Source organism: Dendrobates tinctorius, unplaced genomic scaffold (assembly GCF_039654945.1).
Source record: "Dendrobates tinctorius isolate UK_male_01 unplaced genomic scaffold, ASM3965494v1 ptg000183l, whole genome shotgun sequence".
Classification (NCBI taxonomy): domain Eukaryota; kingdom Metazoa; phylum Chordata; class Amphibia; order Anura; family Dendrobatidae; genus Dendrobates; species Dendrobates tinctorius.
Window position 1 is genome coordinate 5,411,037 of NW_027361850.1, and position 24,235 is coordinate 5,435,271.

At 46.9% G+C, this 24,235-nt stretch overlaps 1 protein-coding gene across 3 annotated transcripts in view; it reads right to left on the minus strand.

Annotated features, from left to right (window-relative positions):
- SPOCD1 (SPOC domain containing 1) overlaps positions 1-24,235 on the minus strand; it is a 171,670-nt gene that overhangs the window by 77,418 nt on the left and 70,017 nt on the right. For 2 of the 3 annotated variants that reach the window (XM_073551940.1, XM_073551941.1), the window contains exons 4-5: positions 20,553-20,679; positions 11,146-11,274 (exon numbers count right to left, since the gene is read on the minus strand). In XM_073551940.1, coding sequence (XP_073408041.1) covers positions 11,146-11,274; positions 20,553-20,679 — 256 coding nt within the window. The remainder of the gene's footprint in view (positions 1-11,145; positions 11,275-20,552; positions 20,680-24,235) is intronic. The other variant, XM_073551942.1, reaches the window with a different exon arrangement.

The window sequence follows — 24,235 nt, forward strand, 5'->3', positions numbered from 1 at the left end:
ATCCACATAGCTGTATGAAAGTTTGCTTTTTGTGGGATGAATTGCATTTATTATGTATTTACGCTTTTTTGGGATGCATAAAAGTCATTAAAGGGAATCTGTCACCAGGTTTTTGCTATTTAATCCGAAAGCAGCATGATGGAGCGAACACCTTGATTCCAGCGATCTATCACTTACTGAGCTGCTTGCTGCAGTTTCAATATACTCAGTGTTTTATCAGCAAGAGATTATCACTAGAGGACTCTCTAAAAGGCTGCCCCTCACCACTAATTAGCAACTGTTTACTAACATACGGTGTACATAGAAAGCTGCCAACCAGTTATGCAGGAGGTGTTATACAGAGCTCAGCGTTCAGAGAATTGTTTGATCTGCAGCAGAGAAAAGAGTGATTTTATAAAACACTACAAACAGCAGAATAGTAAGTGATACATCAATGGAATCAGGGTCTCGACCGCTACATCATACTCCTATCAGATTACATAACATGAACCAGTTGATGGATTCCCTTTAACTAATTTTTACTAACTATATATGGGGTGGAATAGAAGTAAAGCTGAAATTTGGCCCCTTTTTTTTTATACTCTAACTATTAGATTATTCACAAAGTGCTGACCTTGTTCTGTAGGACAGCACAATTAGAGCGATATCAAATTTATATGCTTTTATTTATTTTTTTTATTACTTTTGCACATTATATACACGATTTAAAATAAAAAATAATCTTTTTTATGCTACCATATTCTGAGAACCTTAAGCCTTAATAGTTTTATGACAACAGAGCTGTATGAGTGATGTAATTTTCTTGTCTAAAATATTATTTTACCATTCCCTAATATTGCCATGTTAACTTCAAGATGTGGGTGAATGTACAGTACTATTCAATTTATATCTTTTTTATGCTTTAGACTATTTCTGCACATGACAGGAACTCTTTAACCCCCTAGTGACAGAACCAATTTTAACTTTAAAGATCAGGCTAAATTTTTTTAAATCTGACCAGTGTCATTATATGTGGTAATAACTGGAACGCTTCAACAGATCCCAGTGATTCTGAGACATTTTTTTTTCATGACATATTGCACTTTATGCTAGTGAGAAATTTAGGTTGATGTTTTGCATTTATTTGTGAAAATATCGGAATTTTGGAGGAAATTTAGAAAAATTTGCAATTTTCAAAATTTCAATCTCTATATCCTTAACATCTTCAGAACTTATAACGTATAGTTACGTCATAGGTTGTGTCTCGACATTTGATGCGGGCTCCGGTGCTGAGCCAGCATGTTTTTAAGTACAAGGCATCTGATCTGATCAGCTGTCATGTGCTTCTAACATGGAATCGCGATCCATCTGCAGCTGTTAACATGTTAAATTCCACTGTCAATCTCTGATTGCGGCATTTAACTTACACATACCAGATGTGCGTCAGTAGCACCGCCCACTGGCCTCGTTGTCACATGATCATGGAGTGCCAATGGGTTGGCATGACAACCTGGGGTCTGCAGGAGACCCTGTGGATATCACTGTATCACTGCTGATCTGCTATGAGCACAGTCCCGTGGCCAGTGTTCATGGTCAATTCTGCTACACATAGCAGGCCTAAGCTAAGAAGATCGCAGCTTTAGAGTGGTTTCACACGTCCAGATAATTCCGGTACCGGAAAAAATGGTACCGGAGCTATCCGTGTCCGTGTGGACACGTGGTACCTACGTGTGGCACAAGTGTGGCAACCGTGTGCCGCATCAGGACCACACGGACTGTGTCGGGAAGAAGCGCTACAGTAAGCGCTGTTCCTGGCATCTGGTGCTGACCGCGGCAGACATTCTGCTCCCCTGCTCTGCCGGCAGGAGAGCAGAATGAATGAAAACCCGACATGGGGTCCCCCTCATTTTATGAACCAATGAAAGAATACAACACACACATTTTTATAACCTTTATTACACTGGTAATTCCTTTGCGAAGCCATCGATCTTCTGAAAAAAAGGAGAACATAATAAACCAACACTATACATTACCAGTCCAGCCCTCAGTCACGTCCCACGGCATAAATCCATCTCAGGGGTTAATACATTTCACCTTTTTTTCAGAAGATCGATGGCTTCGCAAAGGAATTACCAGTGTAAGGCCGGCGTCACACTAGAGAGGAATACAGACGAGTGAGAGGTGTCAAAAAAACGCATTGCACACGGACCAATGATTCTCTATGGGGCAGCTCCCATCAGCCGTATTTTTCTCGCGTATATTTTACGGTCCGTGCCAATCGCAGCATGCTGCGATTGTCAGCATATTACGCCCGTAGTACGCCAATGCAAGTCTATGGGTGCGCAAAAAAACACATTACACACGGACCACACGTGTGACTTGTGAGAAATACGCACCCGGTGTCCTTTAGAAAAGCCGGCAATTCAGTGCACGATACAGTAAAATCGCACTGACAGGTTTAATAAAGAATAGAAAGAATAGATATATACACATAGAATGCATATATATATATATATATATATATATATATACACACATGTCATAGAGACACATATATATATATTTATATTTCCTATAGTTCTACCTAGCAGAATAGCCGCAAAATCAATTGCCGGCTTTTGTAAAATCATTCCCCAACCCGACATGAAATGACACATGGTTTACACACAGTAAACCATTTCATTTCATGTTTTTTTATATGTCTTTCACTAGGAATTAGATGAGGGTTTGTGTGTAAAATTTGGGAGGTGTAGGTGTTAATTCGTTGTAAAAAATTGTGTGGGCTCCCGCGGTAATATGACAACCAGAGAGGTAAAGCAGGTGAATGAGGGCAGATTTCAATAGGCTTGAGAGGCCCTGGCTACAAAAATCTGCCCCCAGACACCCCAGAAAAGATGTGCCTATTCTGGCCCTTATACTCTCTATTCCCATTGCCCTGTAGTGGTGGCTAATGGGTTAATACCAAACAAAGGGTTAATGTCACCATTCTATTGGAAGGTGACATTAAGCCGATTAATAAGGGAGAGGTGTCAATTAGACACCGATCCATTATTAACCCTAGACTATGAAAGGGTTAAAAAAAAACACACGGACATTAATTAAAAAGTATTTTAATGAGATAAAGACACCTAGTATTTGACAAATTTTTATTACTCTGCTATTCCAAAATAAAACCATGACCTGAAAAAAATATAACATAAAAAAATCAACAATAGCCTTACATCTCCGACGTTCAGTCATGTCCCACGCTGTAATCCTTCACAAGGGGTTAAATAGTTTACAATGAGGACCGGTGCTAATGTGACCAGCCACACTGTAATCTTCTACAGAATGAATTAATTCAGCTCTGCGCAGCCTCACTGGCTGCCTGGAGATGAACTAATTACCGTGGGAAAGTTTCTGACTTTTTTCCCACGCTCATTAGTTCACTTCAGGTCAGTCGGGGACTTCCGCTGACGTCACTGAGGAAGCGAGGAGTCCCCTGGCTGACCTGAAGTTAAGAGAGGATAACTGCCAGAATAGGCGCATCTTATAGATGCGCCTTTTCTGGGGTGTCTGGGGGCAGATTTTTGTAGCCAGGGGTGTTATGAATGGGCACCGAGGAGGATAGCAGGCCCAGGCTAAGCCACAGAAAACCAGAGAGGTTGGTAACTAAGCGGATGCAGACCCCTGATCCTGTCCACACAACTAGCAGTAGCTGTGGAGCGTACCTACGATGATCCTAGACGCCTCGGCACAGCCGGAGAGCTAACTAAGCCTAAAATAAGAAAAGGGAAATCTAAACTGCCCCGAAGCAGATCCCAAAGGAATAGATAGCCCCCAAACATATATTGTCGGTGAGACAAGATGAACATACAAACGCAGGCAGAAAAATAGACTGAGCAAACGATGGGGCCCACACTGACTAGACGGGACAGGAAAGGAAAGACACTGTCTGCAATCACACAAAAAACACTGAAAAAGTCCAACACGTCTGATGCAAAAAACACTGAAGTCACACGACCTCGCCCCCCACTATATCAGCATTCTGGTATATTCTGAAAGCAAAGCAAAAAGAGACCAATATAAAAGGGGACAAAACAAACTGGCACATGCAGTAACATATGGGCGGTGATTCAGCACAGCCCCAGCCGGAGCCAGCTGACCGGCACAAAGCAGAGATAAACAAAACCATATCAAATGCAAACAGAATAGCAAATGAACCACTTAGCTGAACATGCAGGGAAAGAGCAGGAGACATCAGACCTCAGGAGGCACAGGAAAAAAATCACTAGCAGGGATAGAGGGAGTCAGCTGTCTTAAATCCCAATCAGAAACCTCAGATCTCCAATCGTCTTCCTCATTATCAGGTGGCAAGCCTCTGTCAATCAGATCAGCTCCACTAACCACGAGAGGGAGCCCAGAAAGAGAACTCTCAATCTGACCAGCTCCACTATCTACAGTAATCACCAGAGGGAAGCCAGAGATAGAATTCACAACAGTAACCCCCCTTGAGGAGGGGTCACCGAACCCTCATCCACGCCACCAGACCGGTCAGGATGGGCCTGGTGAAAAGCACAAACCAATCTTTCGGCCTGAATGTCAGAAACAGAGACCCAAGAATTATCCTCCTGGCCATAACCCTTCCATTTGACCAGGTACTGGAGTCTCCGTCTAGCCAAACGAGAAGCCAATATTTTCTCTACCTCATACTCCAAACTACCTTTAACCAATAGAAAAAAGTTGATTCAGCTCACCCTTATAGTGATGTCCACACCGCACATGAGTAGTTCTATCCGAGCAAGGAAGCGTCTCTGCTTGACGTCAGGTACTTGTGAAAAAAGAAGGTATCCAGCTCCGGAGATAAAATCTAAAATCTTTATTGAAACAAATTAAAAGGTAATAAGCTGCTTGATAACCGGTATATACTGGAGGAAGGAATGTCCTAGATGAATAGACGCGTTTCGAACACGTGTAGTGCTCTTAGTCCTCAGGAGGACTAAGAACACTATACGTGTTCGAAATGCGTCCAGTCATATAGGACATTCCTTCCTCCAGTAAATACTGGTTATCAAGCAGCTTATTACCTTTTAATTTGTTTCAATAAAGATTTTGGATTTTATCTCCGGAGCTGGATACCTTCTTTTTTCACAAGTACATTTAACCAATACAGGGTTAGGCGGCGCCGCCATGGGAACTACTGACTCTACAAACCTCTTCAACAAGGATTTATGGAACACGTTATGAATCTTAAACGTAACTGGAAGAGCCAAACGGAAAGAAACGGGATTAAGGATTTCCAAAATCTTATAAGGTCCAATGAATCTTGGCTTGAATTTTGGAGACCGCAACCTTCATAGGAATATTCTTTGAAGACAACCAAACCATATCACCCACTTTAAACCGGGGGCCAATGGTCCTATGCCGGTTGGAAAACCGTTGGGCTTTTTCCTGAGAGTGGGACAACTTATCCACCACTTGGTCCCAAATCTGCTGCATTCTCTCTACCACAGAATCCACACTTGGGCAGGCCGAAGATTCCACCTGCCCTGAGGAAAATCGAGGATGCAACTCAAAGTTACAGAAAAAGGGCGACATCAAAGTGGAAGAACTAGCCCTATTGTTTAGCTCAAATTCGGCCAAGGGCAAAAATGAGACCCAGTCATTCTGATCAGCAGATATGAAACATCTCAAATAGGATTCCAAAGTCTGGTTTGTTCTCTCAGTCTGCCCATTGGTCTGAGGATGAAATGCAGAGGAGAAAGATAACTGAATTCCCAGTTGGCAACAAAAAGCTCTCCAAAATCTGGAAACAAACTGGACTCCTCTGTCCAACACAATGTTCTCAGGAATCCTGTGCAACCGAACCACCTGTTGTAAAAACAAGGGCACCAACTCAGAAGAAGATGGCAACTTTAGGAGTGGTACAAGATGGACCATCTTAGAAAATCTATCATAGATCACCCAGATAACAGTCATTCTCTGAGAAACAGGAAGATCAGAAATAAAATCCATTGAGATATGAGTCCATGGCCTCCTGGGCACCGGCAGGGTCATCAACAACCCACTAGAACGAGAACAGGGCTTGGACCGGGAACAAGTCCCAGAGGACTGCACAAAATTCCTGACATCACGAGATAAATCAGGCCACCAAAAAGACTGACTCACCAAATCTCTGGTAACAAAAATACCTGGATGGCCAGCCAACGCGGAGCAATGAATTTCAGACATTACTCTTTTCCTCCACTGGTCAGGGACATACAATTTTCCCATAGGGCAACGTTCAGGTTTGTCCTCTTGAAATTCCTCCAGGGCACGTCTCAAATCGGGTGAGATGGTGGAAAGAACTACACCCTCATTTATAATGGTAGTAGGCTCGGTCACATTAAGAGAATCCGCAAAGAAACTACTAGAAAGGGCGTCCGCCTTAACATTCTAAGTGCCCGGAAGAAAAGAGACCACAAAATTAAAACTCGTGAAAAACAAGGCGCACCTAGCCTGTCTAGGATTCAAGCGTTTGGCTGATTCAAGATAAATCAAATTATTGTGGTCAGTGAGGACCACAACTTGATGTCTAGCTCCCTCCAACCAATGTCTCCACTCTTCAAATGCCCATTTCATGGCCAACAATTCCCGATTCCCCACGTCATAGTTACTTTCAGATGGGGAGAATTTTCGAGAAAAGAAGGCACAGGGATTCATCTTAGAAGTCACCGGATCTCTTTGGGACAAAACAGCTCCTGCACCAATCTCAGAAGCATCTACCTCCACCTGAAATGGGAGTGAGGCATCAGGTTGCCGTAGAACCGGAGCAGAAGTGAATCTCCGCTTAAGCTCCTGAAATGCCGAAACGGCCTCTGGAGACCAAGTCACCACATCAGCGCCCTTTTTGGTCAAATCAGTCAGTGGTTTAACAATACCAGAAAAATTACTTATACATTTACGGTAGAAATTAGCAAAACCAAAAAACTTCTGGAGAGCCTTCAAAGAAGTGGGCTGAACCCAATCATAAATGGCCTGTATCTTGGCCGGGTCCATTTCAATAGCCGACGGGGACAAAATGAATCCCAAAAATGAAATCCTCTGTACACCAAAGAGGCACTTCGATCCCTTAACATACAGAGAATTTTCTATCAAAATCCGGAACGCAGTCTGAACATGTTCCATATGAGAATCCCAATCACTGGAAAAGATCAAAATATCATCAAGATAAATGATCAAAAACGTATCCACAAAGTCCCGGAAAATATCGTTCATAAAAGACTAATATGCAAATAAAGTCCGTGGAGCCTCATTTAAGTCTCAAACACGGGACTAGCCAGATCCTCCTCCAGGAAAGGACCCAGCCAAGGGGTGGCTCCCTTCGGAAACCACCATTACCACCATATTAAGTGGCCCTTTAAGTCAATAGCCAGCTCTTTACGAGACTACAGATATGACAAGGGAAATACCAAGGCCAGGTATCTATCCACAGACAGCTGTTTCGAGGTGTTGCCCCTCATCAGTGAGGAGTAGGATTCTGGCTAGGTGGGAGCAATGCCTAGTAGACCAACATCACGAAACAATCACTGACCTCAGGGAGACCAGTCAAAGAAAACACTGCGGCAGCCGGCAAAGGCGCTCAATCACAGGGAAATCCTAGGTGCATTGCACCCTGGGAAATATGAATATGCAAATAAAGTCCGTGGAGCCTCATTTAAGAGTCTCAAACACGGGACTACCCAGGGAGCAATGCACCTAGGATTTCTCTGTGATTGAGCGCCTTTGCCGGCTGCCGCAGTGTTTTCTTTGACTGGTCTCCCTGAGGTCAGTGATTGTTTCGTGATGTTGGTCTACTAGGCATTGCTCCCACCTAGCCAGAATCCTACTCCACGCTGATGAGGGGCAACCCCCCCGAAACAGCTGTCTGTGAATGGGTATCTGACCTTGGCATTTCCCTTGTCATATCTGTAAACTCGTAAAGAGCTGTATATTGACTTAAAGGGCATACCATATTTTGGCATAGGTGGTTTCCTTCATTGGAGACTGCCCTTCCCGTGGTTATTCCTTCCCGGGGAAAGACCTGGCTAGTCATTGCTTGCGTTGAGAAACATGTGATGGTGTCTCCGCGGCTTGTGTTTTTCAGGTGTAGGTGACATGAGCGAGCAAGTATTAGGCGCCGGATTCCTGCAGCTGCATAGCGGGAATCCAGAGCCTTGCATCCAGCAGTCTCCCATTCTCCACCGACCGCTCAGGAGTCTGCACAGCAATCTCAGCGTCCCAGACGCTCTGCTCAGACCAGCTCTGTAGGACTGGTTGCTGCTGCCACCTCTGGGTCAGCAATACCAATGCAGGCTGTCCTGCAGCAAGCCACTCCAGAGGCTAAGTCCTCTCATCGCGCTACTGGGCATGCTCACGAGACGATCTCTCATTGGAGATTGGAAGTCACGTGCTCAGGTCCTTCTCCGGATCTGATTGGTCCATCTCAGAGATCTGGAAAGTCCCGGAAGCGCACGGCTATAAAAGGCCCGCATGGCCACTCGGGCATGCGCTAGTATAGACTCTAATTGCTATCTGTGTGAATGATGATGAATGCATGTGCCTGCGAATGACTCATTAAGATCCCCTCCCTCTGATATTACGTGTGTGGATAGGGACTTAGTCATAAAGTCAGCGCCAGTCAGTGGCGCGTTACAGGCCACAGTTCACATCTTACAGCACTAGCGTCTGACAGTGCGCCCCCTCTTGGGCATTGTCGTGTGGTGGTTGGGTCGGTCGCCGTGCTGCAGTCAGCAGCACTTGTTGGCGTCCACGGTAACGACGCCGCACGCACAGTAGGTCTAAACGGACATTGACCCTGAGTCTTGGGCCTAGTCCTGTGACCGTATACCGTGTGTGCACACCGCTGAGTCCTGTGAGGTCAACAAGCTCGGCATTTATGTTTATACCTTAGGCGTCTCTGTGAAATTAACAGAGCTCGCCAGCGCACATCGGGTGACGTATAACCCGCGTGTGCTATACTGCCATATAGCGCGTCTGCCATTATATAGCAGCAGTTTAACACCTCTGCACGGTGGACCCCGGGCAGCGAACGCACTTTCTGTTATTTAATATTTAGTGAGTTCCGCCGTCCCTAACAGCAAGTGATCGGATGTGAAGGAAAAATTCTGAATCACGCGTGACCCCAAGACAGCAGGCATGTTACTGGAGAGTAATGGTAGAACCACACACGAAAATGGCAATATCAGGCATAGGTAGGTTAGTGATGGGAGGAAACACAAGGAGTTCAGTTTTGGACTCTACTGTATATTGCAGAAATGCAGGCCATTGTTAGTCTTTCAGTTGTCATAGCAAACGGATTTGTGGTGGGTATGGGCTGACAGAGGATGGATTCTCCATCTGTCTAATTCTTCAAATGCCAGTCTTTATTGACCATCACATGTGAGGGATGAAACTGCTAGTTCCAGTATCAGCAGCTATAGAAGGAGCTGAGCAGTAAGACTGCGCAGACCAGTTTTGTCGTAGGCGGTGCATTCCCCCCTCCCGCCAGCCCCTCCATTAAAACGAACATAGTCCAGGGATAGGTTGAACAGGTCGGTCACAGTTTATTAATTAAATTACACCACGCGGGGAGGGGCAAAGTACGTTACGCAACTGGCTCAATCGCCGCAGGCCCCGTCTGTGATAGACATGGGAACCGGCCAATGAGGGTTACGAACCCGTGCCCCTCCCGACATTTCCGCCATGGAGGATCCTGTGTATGACCTACACAGGACTCCAACCCCCACCCAGCAGCCTTAGGGGCTGTTCAACCCCATCCTGCAAGCCAGTCAAAAATATATCAAGCCCAATGTCCGTAAGATGGACTCCATCCGGCCTCAGGAGTCCTGAGCAGCCTCCTTCCAAGTAGTAATGTCGCACCACGATGCCGAAACCTCCTTTCACAATCTTAGCCATCTTTGCATTGTCGTTTCTCCTTGATCTTTCAACAGCCTTTGGTTTGTTTGCTCCTTTCCATACCGCTCACGGAACTATCTCCGACCATACCAACACCATGTGTCGGAACAGATACGTAAAATGCTTTATGTCCGCAGCCATTACCGTGCAAAGCTCGGTACTTTTCCTTGTACACAGGTCATTACCACCGGCATGCAATACCAATATCACTGGCCCTTTTGCCTTTTTAGCGATGCTCAGCACCTCCGGGAACATTTGCTGCCATTTTAGAACTCTGATTCCTCTCCAGTTGACCTTTAGCCCTGGCAAGCCCAGGCTTAGCCCGCCTGGCTGCAGTTCGGCCCTTTTCCTCACCCAGAAGATGTACGAGTGTCCTACTATCCACACCGTGGGCTTACAAGCTCCTGTGAACGGTAAGATGTGTTAATAGAGCAAATCTGGTCTTATATACCTGGCGAAGCATGAGGATTTCCAGCGACCCATCCTCTGCACCTCTGCTTCCGATACTCCTGCTTTGGCTGCTTAGGTGGCGGCTCCTATTCAGAAGGAATGTGTACCGTATTCTGATGGGTTAGCGCCTACTTTTTGAAGGCACTGTTTAAAAATTGCGCTAAACTGGTACATGGTAAGGGGGGACCCGTCCGAGTGTGTGAGGAAGAATCTGCCTTCCTGTCTTAGGCTCGCGTAGCGCTTGACTACTTTTATAGGGCATACGGGGCCATTTGATGACTTCACTAGGACCCATGTGCCTCTGCCTGAGGGATCGCATATGGATTTCCGCACGCGAATGCGCAGAGCGTCGCTGCATATCACTAAATCATCACTGATTAACCCGCCCTCCGCCGCTGATTTAGACCGTGGAACTAGCTCACTAATGCGAAGTGCCCCAAAAAAGGTAATAGCGAAAGCTGCTGATAGCAGGGCAGCTTCGAATTTTGATTTGCACACCGATGAGGAAATTGCTATAATATCGTGCAGAAGGCTCAGCGATATGGGACGACGACACTCCTGGCTAGGTTGAAGTCTTATCCAGCCTTTTACGGCCTGTTTAATGAAAAAATACTTGGTGACATCCACTCATCCCATTAGCTGAAAAAAGAATGCTAAGCCCGATAAATTGTGCTGCGCAGATGTACCCGATGAGCCTCTTAGTCTAAGTCGGTTTAAAAATTCTACCAGAACCTTGCATCTCGCACGGTCGCATCTGTCAACTGGCTTACCATGAAGAGCACCATTCCTCTCATGCCTTACCGTAGACTTGCCAAGTAGCCGATGTAACCGAGGCACGGATCAAAGGCATCAATGATTGGCCATCGTGTCCCAGAGGGATGCAGGACACTGGGTGTCCAATGGCTGTGCCATGGGGAGGAGTCTGAAAGCCTGCCAATCGGAAAACAGCAGAGAGTTAACCAGTTTATCATCTACCTCCGACGTTACCCTGGCCCGACACCAGATATTGTGCTGCAGGCATAGTAAAGACAGGGGGCGCAAGAGAGCGAGTAAAGGAGGGGAAGAGGAAGACATGCTGTTTAAATTTTTTGCCGTCCGCGGGTATTTGGTTAAAATTCTAATGTTCATGTTTTCTAATTGGGTACCCCAGAGCTTGACCGCAGCCACTAATGCGAAAATCTCTATCAGCGCTGGGTCACGTCCCCAGTCTGCCGAGGCCCATGACTCAGGCCAGTTGCCCTTGCACCATTGGTTTTGGTACGTAGATGCGAAACCAGCAGTGCAGTTTCCCCCCGCCACAAGGCCTAATTCCCTGCTTGATACCTCCGGTGCCATGATGCAGGTATGGCCATTGTAGGATTTCAGGAATGTCCCCCAAACTAGTAGGTCTGCCTTCAAAGATCGAGTGACTCTAATTCTATGGCCAGGCTGAGTAGCGCCTTTCGTTGCCAGTGATAGCCGGCGAGAGAAGGCTCTGGCGACCGCCATTACGCGGCAGGCAAAATTGAGCAAACAAGCAGGGACTGCAGTTGTTGAAGTGTGACTTTTTTGACCCCGCAGAAACTTTCCACCATCCGCAATATTTTTTCCAATTTATCGGCTGGCAGGAGAAAAACCAAAGCGTTAGTGGCTATTTCGATGCCCAAAAAAGGCAGCACATTGCAGGGGCCTACTGTTATTTCGGGTGATAGGGGTACTCTGAACTTATTTGCAATAAATTTAAATTTTTCGAGAAGGAAGTGGCAGAGTTTAGAGTCTCTTGGGCCCGCAAATAAAAAATCGTCGAGGTAGTGGATTGTTGAATTAGTGCCTGTCTCGTAGCGAACGACCCAGTCTAGAAAAGTACTGAACAGCTCGAAGTAGTGACATGAGATGGAACAGCCCATCGGTAGGCACATGTCGTAATAAAAGAGCTGGTCAACCCTGCAACCCAGCAGGTGGAAGCATTCAGGATGGACGGGTAGAAGTCGGAAAGCCGATTCTATGTCCGTTTTCGCAAGCAGGGCCCCTGGCCCGGCTGTGCGTACCAGCTCTACCGCCTTGTCAAACGAAGCGTAGGCTACCGACGCCTCTTCTGGGAGGATTGCATCGTTAACCAATTCGCCTTTTGGGTATGAGAGGTGATGGATTAGCCGGTATTTACCTTTTTCTCTTTTGGGAACTATACCAAGCGGCGAAATTCTGATGTTTTTGAAAGGAAGTGATGTAAACGGGCCCGCCATTCTACCTAGCTCAACTTCTTTTGCGATTTTTTCTTTTACGATTGCGGGGTATTCACGAGTTGACTTTAAGTTTTTCGATAGAGTTGGAGTTCTACTAAGTCTGTAGGGGATGAAAAAAATGTATTTGAAACCATGGTGAAGCTGTTGTGCGACTTGCTTATTGGGGTACAGGCTTAGCCAGGGCCCCATTGCGGTTACGCTCACTGGGGTTCTGCCTGTTATGGGGTCTATTTGCATCAGGGTGTCCTCCGCCGCAAGCGGAATATTCGTGTCTAAATCTACAGCCCCCTTGGTAGCGACAGTTTCCCTCATTAAATAACATGCAGGCCCCGGGTCTTCGTACGACCACTGAATTCTGGCCTGCGGCTGCAGAGTGACTAGTGGCCGTTGATGAAAAGGGGTGTTTTTGTGACAGCATGAGTCACAGCCACCCGTCAGTCGCTTTAACCCCCCATCCTAACTCGGGTTCCTGGGCTAAACGCCTGCGGAACTCTTCGTCGTATTGCCTCCATGCGGAACCACCACGGTCCTTGTATGAGTTGTATACTAGGTCTTGATAGATGAACAGTTCGGAACAACGCTCTGGGTGTTTCTGACCCATAATACACCCAAGTACTGAGAAGGCCTGTAGCCAGTTGTTCATAGTGTGCACTACCCTCATCTTGCCGCTCTCGTGAGACCGCTACACAGTTCACCTTTCCTTGTCCACAGTAAGCTGATCCGCTGATAGCAGCGACCATATATCCACGTAATCATTATTCCAGATTTTATGCTGTGTTTCTAGGCCTATGTGTGTGCCCAATGGGCCGACTCCACAGAAAGATTTGTTCTTGTGTAGGCTATGTGTTTGCGGTGTTATCCTGCTGTCCGGGGCGCACCCGGGCGTGAGAACTGCTGGACCAGCGCCCTGATGGCTGATGCTAAATCCGGTTCTCCTGCATTGTGTATGGTGTGGTGCTCAACGATTGTGGATAACTCACCGATGTCTGGTGCAGGCCGTACCTCTCTCTGGGGTAGAGGAACTCCGGCTCTTGCTGCAGAGCTAGTTTGATGGTGAACGGAGGCCCAGAGAGCTGATGATTGGACTCCCTTACCGCTAGCTGGTGAAGATGCCCGTTGCATGGCAAGCGCGGGTCGTGGATGCGTGGATGGATCTTTGAGGCGGCTGGCCGCCAAGGATGGAGCGCGTGATTGCTGCGGCCTGTCTGGTGCATGATGTTGATCGGCTCCCTCTGATGGTGGAGCCTCGACAGACTCGCGGCTAAGAAACAGGTTGGAGGCGGCTCTGCGTTGAGACAAAAACTCTCTGGCATGTGAGCGGTGTGAACGGTGTCTTCGGACGGAGGCATGAGAGCGTCTGCTGCGACTCTCGGATGTGTCGGACCATTCTGTAGACAACGGGGAAGTGAACGCCATCTGGCTGACCGGGACCTGTGGTGACTGCTACGCGAGCTGCGTCTGTGGTGGTAACGGTGGTTGCGGGGACTGTTGTGCTGGCGGTTGGACTCTGCAGAGGAGGACGGGGAGGGTCTGCGGCGTCTACGCCTTTGACCGTCATGGCTAGTGGGTGTGATTGGGGCGCGTAGCTCTTGAATGTAGTGTTGAGCGTGCTGATCAAGGGCCGTGATCGCGGGGGCAGAAAGAGGCATTGAAGGGGGGGTGATATCGGGAAGGGGGGGTGTACTGCGTGTGATTGACAGGTCATCATGAGTGGGTGTGGTTTGGCTGCATACGTGTGTCTGTGTCATTGGGGGTGTTGGCGGTGTATACTGTGTGGTTAATGTGTTAATGTTGCCAGAGTTTGCGTTTATTGGTGTGCTTGTGTGACATGGTGCATTACATGGAGCGTTACATGGTGCATTATACAGTCGTTGGTGCAGAACCCGCTGCTCCGTTTGGTAGGACCTAACAGCGCGCTCTGCAGCAGCACTGGAGGCTATTGAACTGGCCCCGCAGCCTCCCCTAGTGGGCGGCATCCCTACGCCCACAGGGGAGGTAAGGCGGGGTCGGCATTCCTTCTCCCGCCCATTTTTTGAATGGGTGGGCGGAGCTTGCCGTGCACTCTGTCCTTGATGGACAGAAATGGGCCTGGGTGGAGTGTGGGCGGGGTTTGGGCGGAGGTGGTTCCCGCCCCCGGCATGACGCTTGTGGGCGGGTCTATTGGCACCGACCAGCACCGCTGGAGGATTACTTCTGGCCGGGGAGGCTAGATATGTGGCCGTGCGGGGATGCGCTGGAGGGCTAGAGGAGGCCATCGCCGTCCGGGCCCGTGGCCTTGTCCCAGCGGTGGTCGGAAATGGAGGCACGCCCCTCGCCTCCCCCCGGGGCCCGATTGAAGAGCCCGCCTGACCTGGGGATGTACCCGCTCCCCGCCCGACGTAAGAGTTTGCAGCCGGAGGAGGTGGAGGCAGGGGCTGAGGCTGGGCCACGGACCTTGGAGCCCTTCTCGCCAACGGTAGGAAAGTCAGCTGAGAGGAGGGCCCGGGCAGAGCGGAGGGGGGAGTGGGAGCTGCAGGGGTTCGCCGCGATACTGTTCGGGGTATAGATGCCGCGGAGCTCCCGGGTGCCAGCGGCAGGCGCACCATGGCCGCACGTGGAGCCCGATGTACAGCCCCCCATCAACATGCAGATGCTCCGGGGGCTTAGAGGAACGCAAGGAGAGTCTGCCTGGATCGGACATAGCAGTGATGCGGCTGGAGCCGAACAAAGACGCAGGAGGTGGGTTTGATGTGTGAGCCGGCTGGGGGGGCGACTCAGGCCTTGCAGACCCGGGATCCATCGGGGGGGAGGCAGGGAGGAAGCTCCAGGGCCTCGGGCGATGGGCTGTGGGAAACCGGGCAGGGTAAAGGGAGTGGATTCTATAGGGGATTCCTGCGCAGGGGCTACGGGAATGGATTCTATAGGGGATTCCTGCATAGGGGCGACCTCAGTGCCAGAGGGTCCGGGGCCTAAACGTTTCAACAAGCAAAACCAAATACATACATACATAATATATACATAAGGGAGGGAGGTTGGGACAACAGCTACCAGGGGTCAGCCGAGGAGAAAGAGGAAGCACTGACCCCTGGTACCTGGATTTAACCCCTGTGGGTGTGGCTAGCCGCCCCTTCCCTCTTTTCCCCATTAGTCATTCAGGGGTCCCAATAGAGCATTACCTGGAAGGAATAGTGGGAGGGGGGAATTCTGGCACCGTAATCTGACCCTCTAGCTAAATCTATGGGGGTTGCGCAGTCAGAGGCACGATCCTTAGTCAGTGTCGTGCCTGCCATACTGCCGGCTCCCACTGCAAATGGCATGAGCATAGCTGTTGTGCTCACACCCTCTCAGTGACGTACTAGTTTATCCTGAAAAAGCAAGTGTCACCCCATTAGAACATACATGTATGTCCTTTTGTGTTAAGAGGTTCAAATCTGATGCAAGCAAAATCTGAAAGATTAAACAAAATTTTCATTTATTCCATGATCTAATGGATCTGAAGCCATATTGACCTCTAGAAATATACATCTCAAACAAAAGCATACCTGTATACAGACTGCAGAACAGACCCCCCTGAAAAAAAACAACACAACAGACCCGTGGCTAGATGCTCCCTGCATACAGACCCTCCTTAATTTACAGATGCAAGACGAGACACCTTATAACTCTCAGACTGTATCCCCAAGAATTAGGATTCCAAACCAGACCCTCCATGCATACAGCCCTCCCATCAGATGTACAGATTGCGTCCTGACATCATAAGGCATCAGAACTTTGATTGTGACTATGCCTAAGGGGGGCTTTACACATAGCGATATAGTTAGCAATATCGCTAAAGCATCACCGATTTTGTGACGCAGCAGCGATATTGCTAGCGATATCGTTATGTGTGATACTTACCTCCGACCGGCTCCCCCGCTGTCTGTCACTGAGCGCGCAAGATCGTGCATCTCCATTTCTTGTTGGGCGCTTCCTGCTGGCACCGACAAGCGATGCGTGGACGCGGGTGGAGGATGTCAGGATCGCCGCGTCTGAAAGGTAAGTAATGACCGCCGAGCATGGCTACATCGCTAGTGAGATCTGCCTGTTTGGCAGCTCACTAGCGACCAATTAGCGATGCAACAGCGATCCTGACCGGGTCGTATCGTGGTCGGGATCGCTGGTGCATCGCTAAATGTAAAGGGGCGTTTAGAGTGAAGATAATCGCAGAAATGCGGAGACATGCGTGCGAGTCAAGATGCTAGGAACCATGAGAAATTGATCAACTCTTAAAGGGAATCTGTCAGCAGATTTTTGCTATTTAATCTGAAAGTAGCCATATATAGTAAGAGAGCCTGACTACAGCAATGTGTCACAAATGGCTTGTGAGGATGACCATACGTTCCGTCCAAGGGCGATCATACAAAACATCGTATCGTACTCGGACCAATGTTATCCAGTAGAGCCATGCAGATGCCCAACTTTTTTCTTGTCTCTGTCCGAGGAAAAAAATCCAGCATGAACGTTTTGCATCCGTTATTCCGATCAAACTCGACCATGCACATTGAGTTTGAGGAAAAAAATCGGACCACACTTTGATGACATGAGAGTACGGTCTGATTTTCAGAAACAGACAGAATGGAGTAGATGGAGAACATTTTTATTTTCAACCTTCTCCTCAGAAAATCAGATCGCACAGTGATCAAACTCTGATCATATTATGATTACCATAATTGGACAGATTTTTTCGTAGAAAAAAAATAGGGTTGTGTGACCCTAGGCTTACTCTGCAATGTGTTGTAGGTTCAGTAGAATCGGTGTTTTATAAGCAGGAGATTATCACTGCCTGAATAGGTCTCATGTGCAGTCCAGCCAGGCTAATTTGCGTAACCCAGTTCTATCACGGATTAGCATCTTGCTGACAATGTACACAGGATAAAATAGGTATTCTATCAAAACTACACCAAAGATGAGTCATGAAGGGAAAATAGACTTTCAGTTCCTACATAAAGCTTAGAAGAATTCAGCTAGTCTGTTTTTAATCACGTGATGTTAGAGTTGTAATGGAAAAGAGAATAATTAACTGGGTACAAGAGCAAAATGAGCAATTGTAAGCACACAGTGCTATGTAATATGATGATTGCAATATATTAAGAAGATGAAAACTTTGATTAGAGTGTTTCTTTAAGGGAGTCCGGGATATCTCCCTTTTTTCAGGGACTCTTTGAACACACTGGATAAATTAAGGTCAATTTACACTGAACATTTTTTGTGAACGAGGAACAATCAATTTACGATAACACTACAGTCTAAAGGCCCCGTCACATATAACGACTCATCAGCGATCCCGACAACGATATCAACGTGTCAGGATCGCTGGTAAGTCGCTATGTGATCGCTGGTGAGCTGTCAAACCGACAGCTTCACCAGCGATCAGCACAGCGACGCCCAGCGCGCGGCGTCACTGTGTTCGTTAGCTCCCTGCATCAGCGCGCTGGTAACTAACGTACACATTGGGTTTCTAAGGGAGTAACGTCCCTTGGATACCCGATGTGTATGTTGTAACCAGCTGATCGCTGGTCTCCCGCCTGTCACATGCAGCGATGTGTGCTGGCCAGCGGGAGACCAGCGACCAAAGAAAAGTCCTGGGCTTTCCTACAGCGATCAGCGATACTGGCAGGGGGGGCCGGTTGCTGATCGCTGTCACACACAGCGATCTCGCTGGTGAGATCGCTGTTGTGTCACAAAACTTGTGACTCAGCAGCGATCTCGCTAGCGAGATCGCTATGTGTGACGGGGCCTTAAGGAGGTTGCCAATCACCAGACAAACAAGTAAAATGCTTGTTCGTCAGGTGAAATAATATTTTGTTCTACACTAAAGATTACTGTTCTCGGCAGTGCCCCGTCCTGTGTAAACAAGACATGTGCTGCCAAGAACAATGGCAGCTTATGCGTACTGAACACTGAACGATCTATTACAGATTGTTCAGTGCGCATCTGTAAACAGGCAACTAGATTTGTTGACCGGGTTAAGCCCCCGTCACACACAGCGATCTCGCTACCGAGATCGCTGCTGAGTCACAAGTTTTGTGACGCAACAGCGATCTCACCAGCAAGATCGCTGTGTATGACAGGTATCAGCGACCGGCCCCCCTGCCGGGTATCGCTGATCGTGCTGGAATGGTCTGGACATTTTTTTGATCGTTGGTCTCCCGCTGGCCAGCACGCATCGCTGCGTGTGGCAGGCGGGAGATCAGCGATCAGCGAGCTGAAGCTGGTAACCAAGGTAAACTTCGGGTTTCTAAGCGCCGCACGGCGCTTAGAAACCCGATATGTACGTTAGATACCAGCGCGCTGGTGCAGGGAGCTGGTAACCAAGGTAAACATCAGGTTTCTAAGCGCCACGCGTCGCTTGTTACCCGCGTGTTGCTGTCCTGATCGCTGGTGAAGCTGCCTGTTTGGCAGCTCACCAGCGATCATGTAGCGACACACCAGCGATCCTGACAAGTTCATATCGTTGTCGGAATCGCTGGTGAGTTGCTATGTGTGACGGGGCCCTTAGGCTACAAGTCTGCAGCTACTCTCTGTGACTGAAAACTTCTGAATCTTCACATTGCGCCCTCTGCATGCTGTAAAGGTTTCTCAAGTGGCGGCCCCAGTACCTAAAGCCCCCGTCACACACAGCGAGATCGCTAGCGATATCGCTGTGTGTGACACTTATCAGCAACCGCCCCCCCCCCGAATCATGTAGTGACACACCAGCGATCCTGACAAGTTCATATCGTTGCCGGGATCGCTGGTGAGTCGCTATGTGTGACGGGGCCCTAAGTCTAGATCATGTAAAGTAATTATCCCCCTCTACTCCTCCTTTGTCAGGACACATATGGAATACTGTGTCCAGTTCTGGGCACCACATTTTAAAAAACTGGAACAAGTTCAGAGAAGAGCAACCAGGATGGTGAGCGGACTGCAAAGTATGTCCTACAAGGAACGGTTAAAGGATCTGGGAATGTTTAGCTTGCAAAAAAGAAGGCTAACAGGAGACTTAATGGTTGTCTACAAATATCTGAAGGGCTGTCACAGTGTAGAGGGATCATCCTTATTCTCATTTGCACATGGAAACATGAGAAGCAATGGGATGAAATTGAAAGGGAGAAGACACAGATTAGATATTTGAAAAAACTTTTTGACAGTGAGGGTGATCAATGAGTGGAACAGGCTGCCACGAGAGGTGGTGAGCTCTCCTTCAATGGAAGTCTTCAAACTGAGGCTGGACAGACATCTGTCTGAGATGGTTTAGTGAATCCTAAGCTGCATTGAGCAGCGGGTTGGACCAGATCACCCAGGGGGACTCTTACAACTCTAACATTCTAAGTATGTGATTTGCATATTTCTGGCCATATTCCAACTAGACATCTTCGCTCTCGCTGAATACACTTGCATTGAGCGAGGCTGCATATGTTTAGCTGGCATGTGACTGCATACTTGTAGTCACACCCCCGCCACTGCAACCAGAGAATCCTCAGTGTGCGTAATGTGAGGATTCACAAGTCTGCAGTTATAGAGTGACTGCAGAATTTTATCCTAAGGCTGGACAACCCCTTTAAATAACCGTCAATTAAACAAGTAACTGATCGCTGGCTATTCAGTGCCGCCGGACATCAGGTGTAAACATATTTTCAGTAAGTACAATTTAAATCAAACACAGAGAAAGCTGGTTTCTGAATTATGCAAATCCTCCAAACACATTTACATGACCAGAAGAAACAGCTTTATTAAAGGTCATTTATTTTCCAGCAGATGGTTTCTCTTTATCACATTTTATACACAATTTCAGCAACACATTTATTAAACTGACCACTTTTCACAAAGTGAGAAACAAGAGTACATTGAGAACATAACAGTTCTCCCATATGCTAGGAAATTTGTGCTATTTCGCCTTTGCTTCTCTATTTTTCTCCAGTTTAACTAATCTAATTTTGTTCGATTTGGACTATTATAAAATCCATAAAGGAAATAAGAGAAACTTACTTGTTGGAGGAACAGATTCCGGCAGATTTTCAGTTGACCTTGGATAGTAAAGCAGATTTTTTACCTTCTTCTGTGTAACATGGGTGTCTTCTTCGCAAATCACAACGTCGTCATTATCTGATACATCCTGATGAACCAAGAGAATATTATATATTTGTACAATCTAGCTACATAAAAAAAATGTTTATCAATTAGAAAAATCGTTGAAACATTATACAGTACTTAGTCAAGAAATCCATTTTTTTCGGGGATTTATTGGACATTCTGCTATTCACCCGATGAACAAGCAAAATGCTCATTCGTCAGGTGAAATGATCTTTTGGATGGCATAGAAAATTACTGTTCTAGGCATCGCATTATCCTGTGTAACATGACCTGCACTGCCAATAACAATCTCGTACTGATCATAACCCCACTAAAATAGCATAACTCTCCTACCTCTCCCGGTCAACTGAAAGTCTGCATATAGCTTTATCTGAAGACAAGTTTTCCAACCTTGTCAACTCTTTTCAAGTGATGTTTTCACCAAGTTTTAAGTCCTCTGATTAAAATAGACTCCAGGACAGGAAAAGCTTGTGCATATTGAGTAGCTGGGCTTGGTTTACAGTCATGAGGGAATTGTGTGAGACCCTACAAATTTTGCAACCACGTACCTCACTGCACCACCAGCAAATGAATGGCCTTGTCGACAGGTTTAATAAAACCTTGAAGGCTTTGTTAAAGAAAATAGTAGAGAAAGACGGTCGGGATCAGGACTGTCTTTTACCCTACCTACAGTATTGTTCTCCATTACGCAAGTTCCCCAAGCCTCCCTGGGATTTTTTCTTTTTAGGGTGCTGAATGGCTGACACCACCCTAGACTCCTGTAAGTAGCAAAGGAAACATGGGAAACTGAGACCTCGCGCCCTACAAAAGCGTATTAGAGCATGTGGAGAGGATTGAAGGAGAGGATTGGCAAAGTTATGCCTATTTTAACAGAAAAACTTCTCAAGGCACAAAAGACACAATCAAGAGTCTATAATAGGTCAGATTGAGTGAGACAATGTAAGCCTGTGGATCAGGTACTGGTGTCCACAGTGGAGACCAAGTTCCTGGCCAGGGACCCTATGAAGTAATGGAAAAATGTGGGAGACGTCAACTACAAAAAAAAACAACAACAGGCAAAAGGAAGCCCTCCCAAATATATTATGTCAACTTAATAAAACCCTGGAAGTATCAGGAATCTCTCAAAGTCCTTTGCCTGCACGGTCAGAGACCAATATTGAGAATGTCGAGGTGGCAGAAACTTTGCTCACGCACTATTCCCCTATGGTGTCTTCAATAAAAAAATTTTTGCATTGAAAATCAAAATTTCCCAGAGTGCAGCTGTTTTCTCTTCACTGGATGAACCCTCATCTGTCAGCTTTAGCAAGGTTGGTTATCAAGAATAGATGGGTCCCAACTCCATTTTTTTAAATTATTTAAATAAATGATTTTAAAAAACGGAGTGGGGTTCCCCCCATTTGTGGCGACCAGCCAATTTAAAGCAGCTGCGGGCTGCTATTTTTAGACTCGAGGGGCCAATATCCATGGCCCCGTACTTTTTGAGGATACTGGCCCTCGGTTGTCTGTTTTAGATTGGTTGGTCGTCACAAATAGGGGGAACCCAACCCCGTTTTTTAAAATCATTTATTTAAATAATTTTAAAAAAATGGCATTGGAACCCATCTATTCTTGATAACCAACCTTGCTAAAGCTGACAGCTGAGGGTTCATGACAGCGTGGAAACCACTGCTCTCTGACCAGCGGTAATGATTTTACCGCCGATCAGAGGCAGTGTTTGCCACGCTGTCATGGGCATGACAGTGCGAGAAACACCCTGGCGTTCGGTACGGACCGCGAACTTTACTGCTCGTTTGCCCATCTGTATTTAATAAATAATTTTTGTGACATGATTCTGGTTTAACGGCATATAACTCGAAAGTCTAAATATAGCAAATTTTTTTTTAATTTTTGCCAAATTTCTGTTATTTTCAGAAATAAACACAATCATATCAAACATATTTTACCACTATCCTGAAGTACAATATGCCGTGAAAAAACAATCTCAGAATAACTGGGATATGTTGAAGTGCCACTAGTCAGAATTTAAAAAAAAACTGGCCTGGTCACGAAGGCAAAAACAGGTTCTGTCGCAAAAGGGTTAATTTTCATGTAGAACATAAACCAGGAAAAACTATATAGGAATGCCAATGTCCTGTTGAGAGCACACTGTATTGGTGACAGAAGGTGCCCCGGCATTGGGTGAGGGGTTGAGGGGGTATGTGTGAAAGCAGGAGGGAAAGTCCTGGATGGCAGGTATGTATCACCGAGGTGGCTGACCTCGGTAATGTAAGTCCTGGAATTGAAGGCTCCAGTAGTGGTTCGCTAATGAGAGGTTTTTGTAAATGGACTTTGTTTACTTTTGAAGATTATGTGTTATGAATGGGTCACCGAGGAGAAAAAAGCAAAACAAGCTAAGTCACAGAAAACGAGAGAGGTTGGTAACTATGCAGATTGCAGATCCCTGATCTTACCACACAACTAGCAGTAGCCGTGGAGCGTGCCTACGATGTTCCTAGACGCCTCGTCACGGCCGGAGGACTAATTAAGCCTAAAGCAAGAAAAGGGAAAACTAACTGCCCCAGAGCAGACCCCAAAGGAATAGATAGCCCCAACACATGTAATGACGGTGAAACAAGATGAAGGCACAAACACAGGCAGGAAAATAGGCTGAGCAAATGATGGGGCCCAAACTAACTAGACAGGAAAGACACTGTCTGCAACCTGCAAAAAACCCTACAAAAATCATGTCCAACACTTCTGATAGCAAAATTAACCCTGAAGTCACTAGACTTCTCCCACTATATCAGCACTCTGAAATATTCTGAGACAGAGCAAAAAGAGACCGAACTAGTAAGGGATAAAAAGCCAATTGGCAAAATACTGATAAATAAGAGTGGAAATTCAGCAAAGCCCCCAGCCGGGGCTGGCTGACCACACGAAAAACTGAATAGACCAACAAAATCAAGTGTGAAAATTAGCAGAAAAACTTAGCTTTAGATGACTGGAACAGAGCTGAAAACCAAGAGCTGACAAGCCAGAAGGAATCACCAGCAACTGAATAGGGCGTCGTCTGTCTTAAATCCAATCTGCGAATCCTGAGGTCCAATCGTCATCCTCATTCTCAGGTGGCAGACCTCCACCGATCAAATCAGCCTCACTACCTCCTGTTACCACCAGAGGGAGTCTGGAAGGGGAACTCACAACTGGTGAACCAGAGAATGAACTCACAACAGTACCCCCCATTGAGGAGGGGTCACCGAACCCTCATCCACGCCACCAGGCCGATCAGGATGGGCCCGGTGAAAAGCATATTGGCATGAATATCGGAGGCAGAGACCCAAGAATTATCCTCCTGACCATAACCCTTCCATTTGACCAAATACTGGAGTCTCCGTCTAACCAAACGAGAATCCAATATTTTCTCTACCTCATATTCCACATTGCCTTCGACCAACACAGGATCAGGAGGTGCTGCCATAGGAACCACTGGCTCAACAAACCTCTTCAACAGAGATTTGTGAAATACGTTATGGATCTTGAACGTAACTGGAAGAGCCAATCGAAACGAAACAGGATTAAGAATTTCCAAAATCTTATAA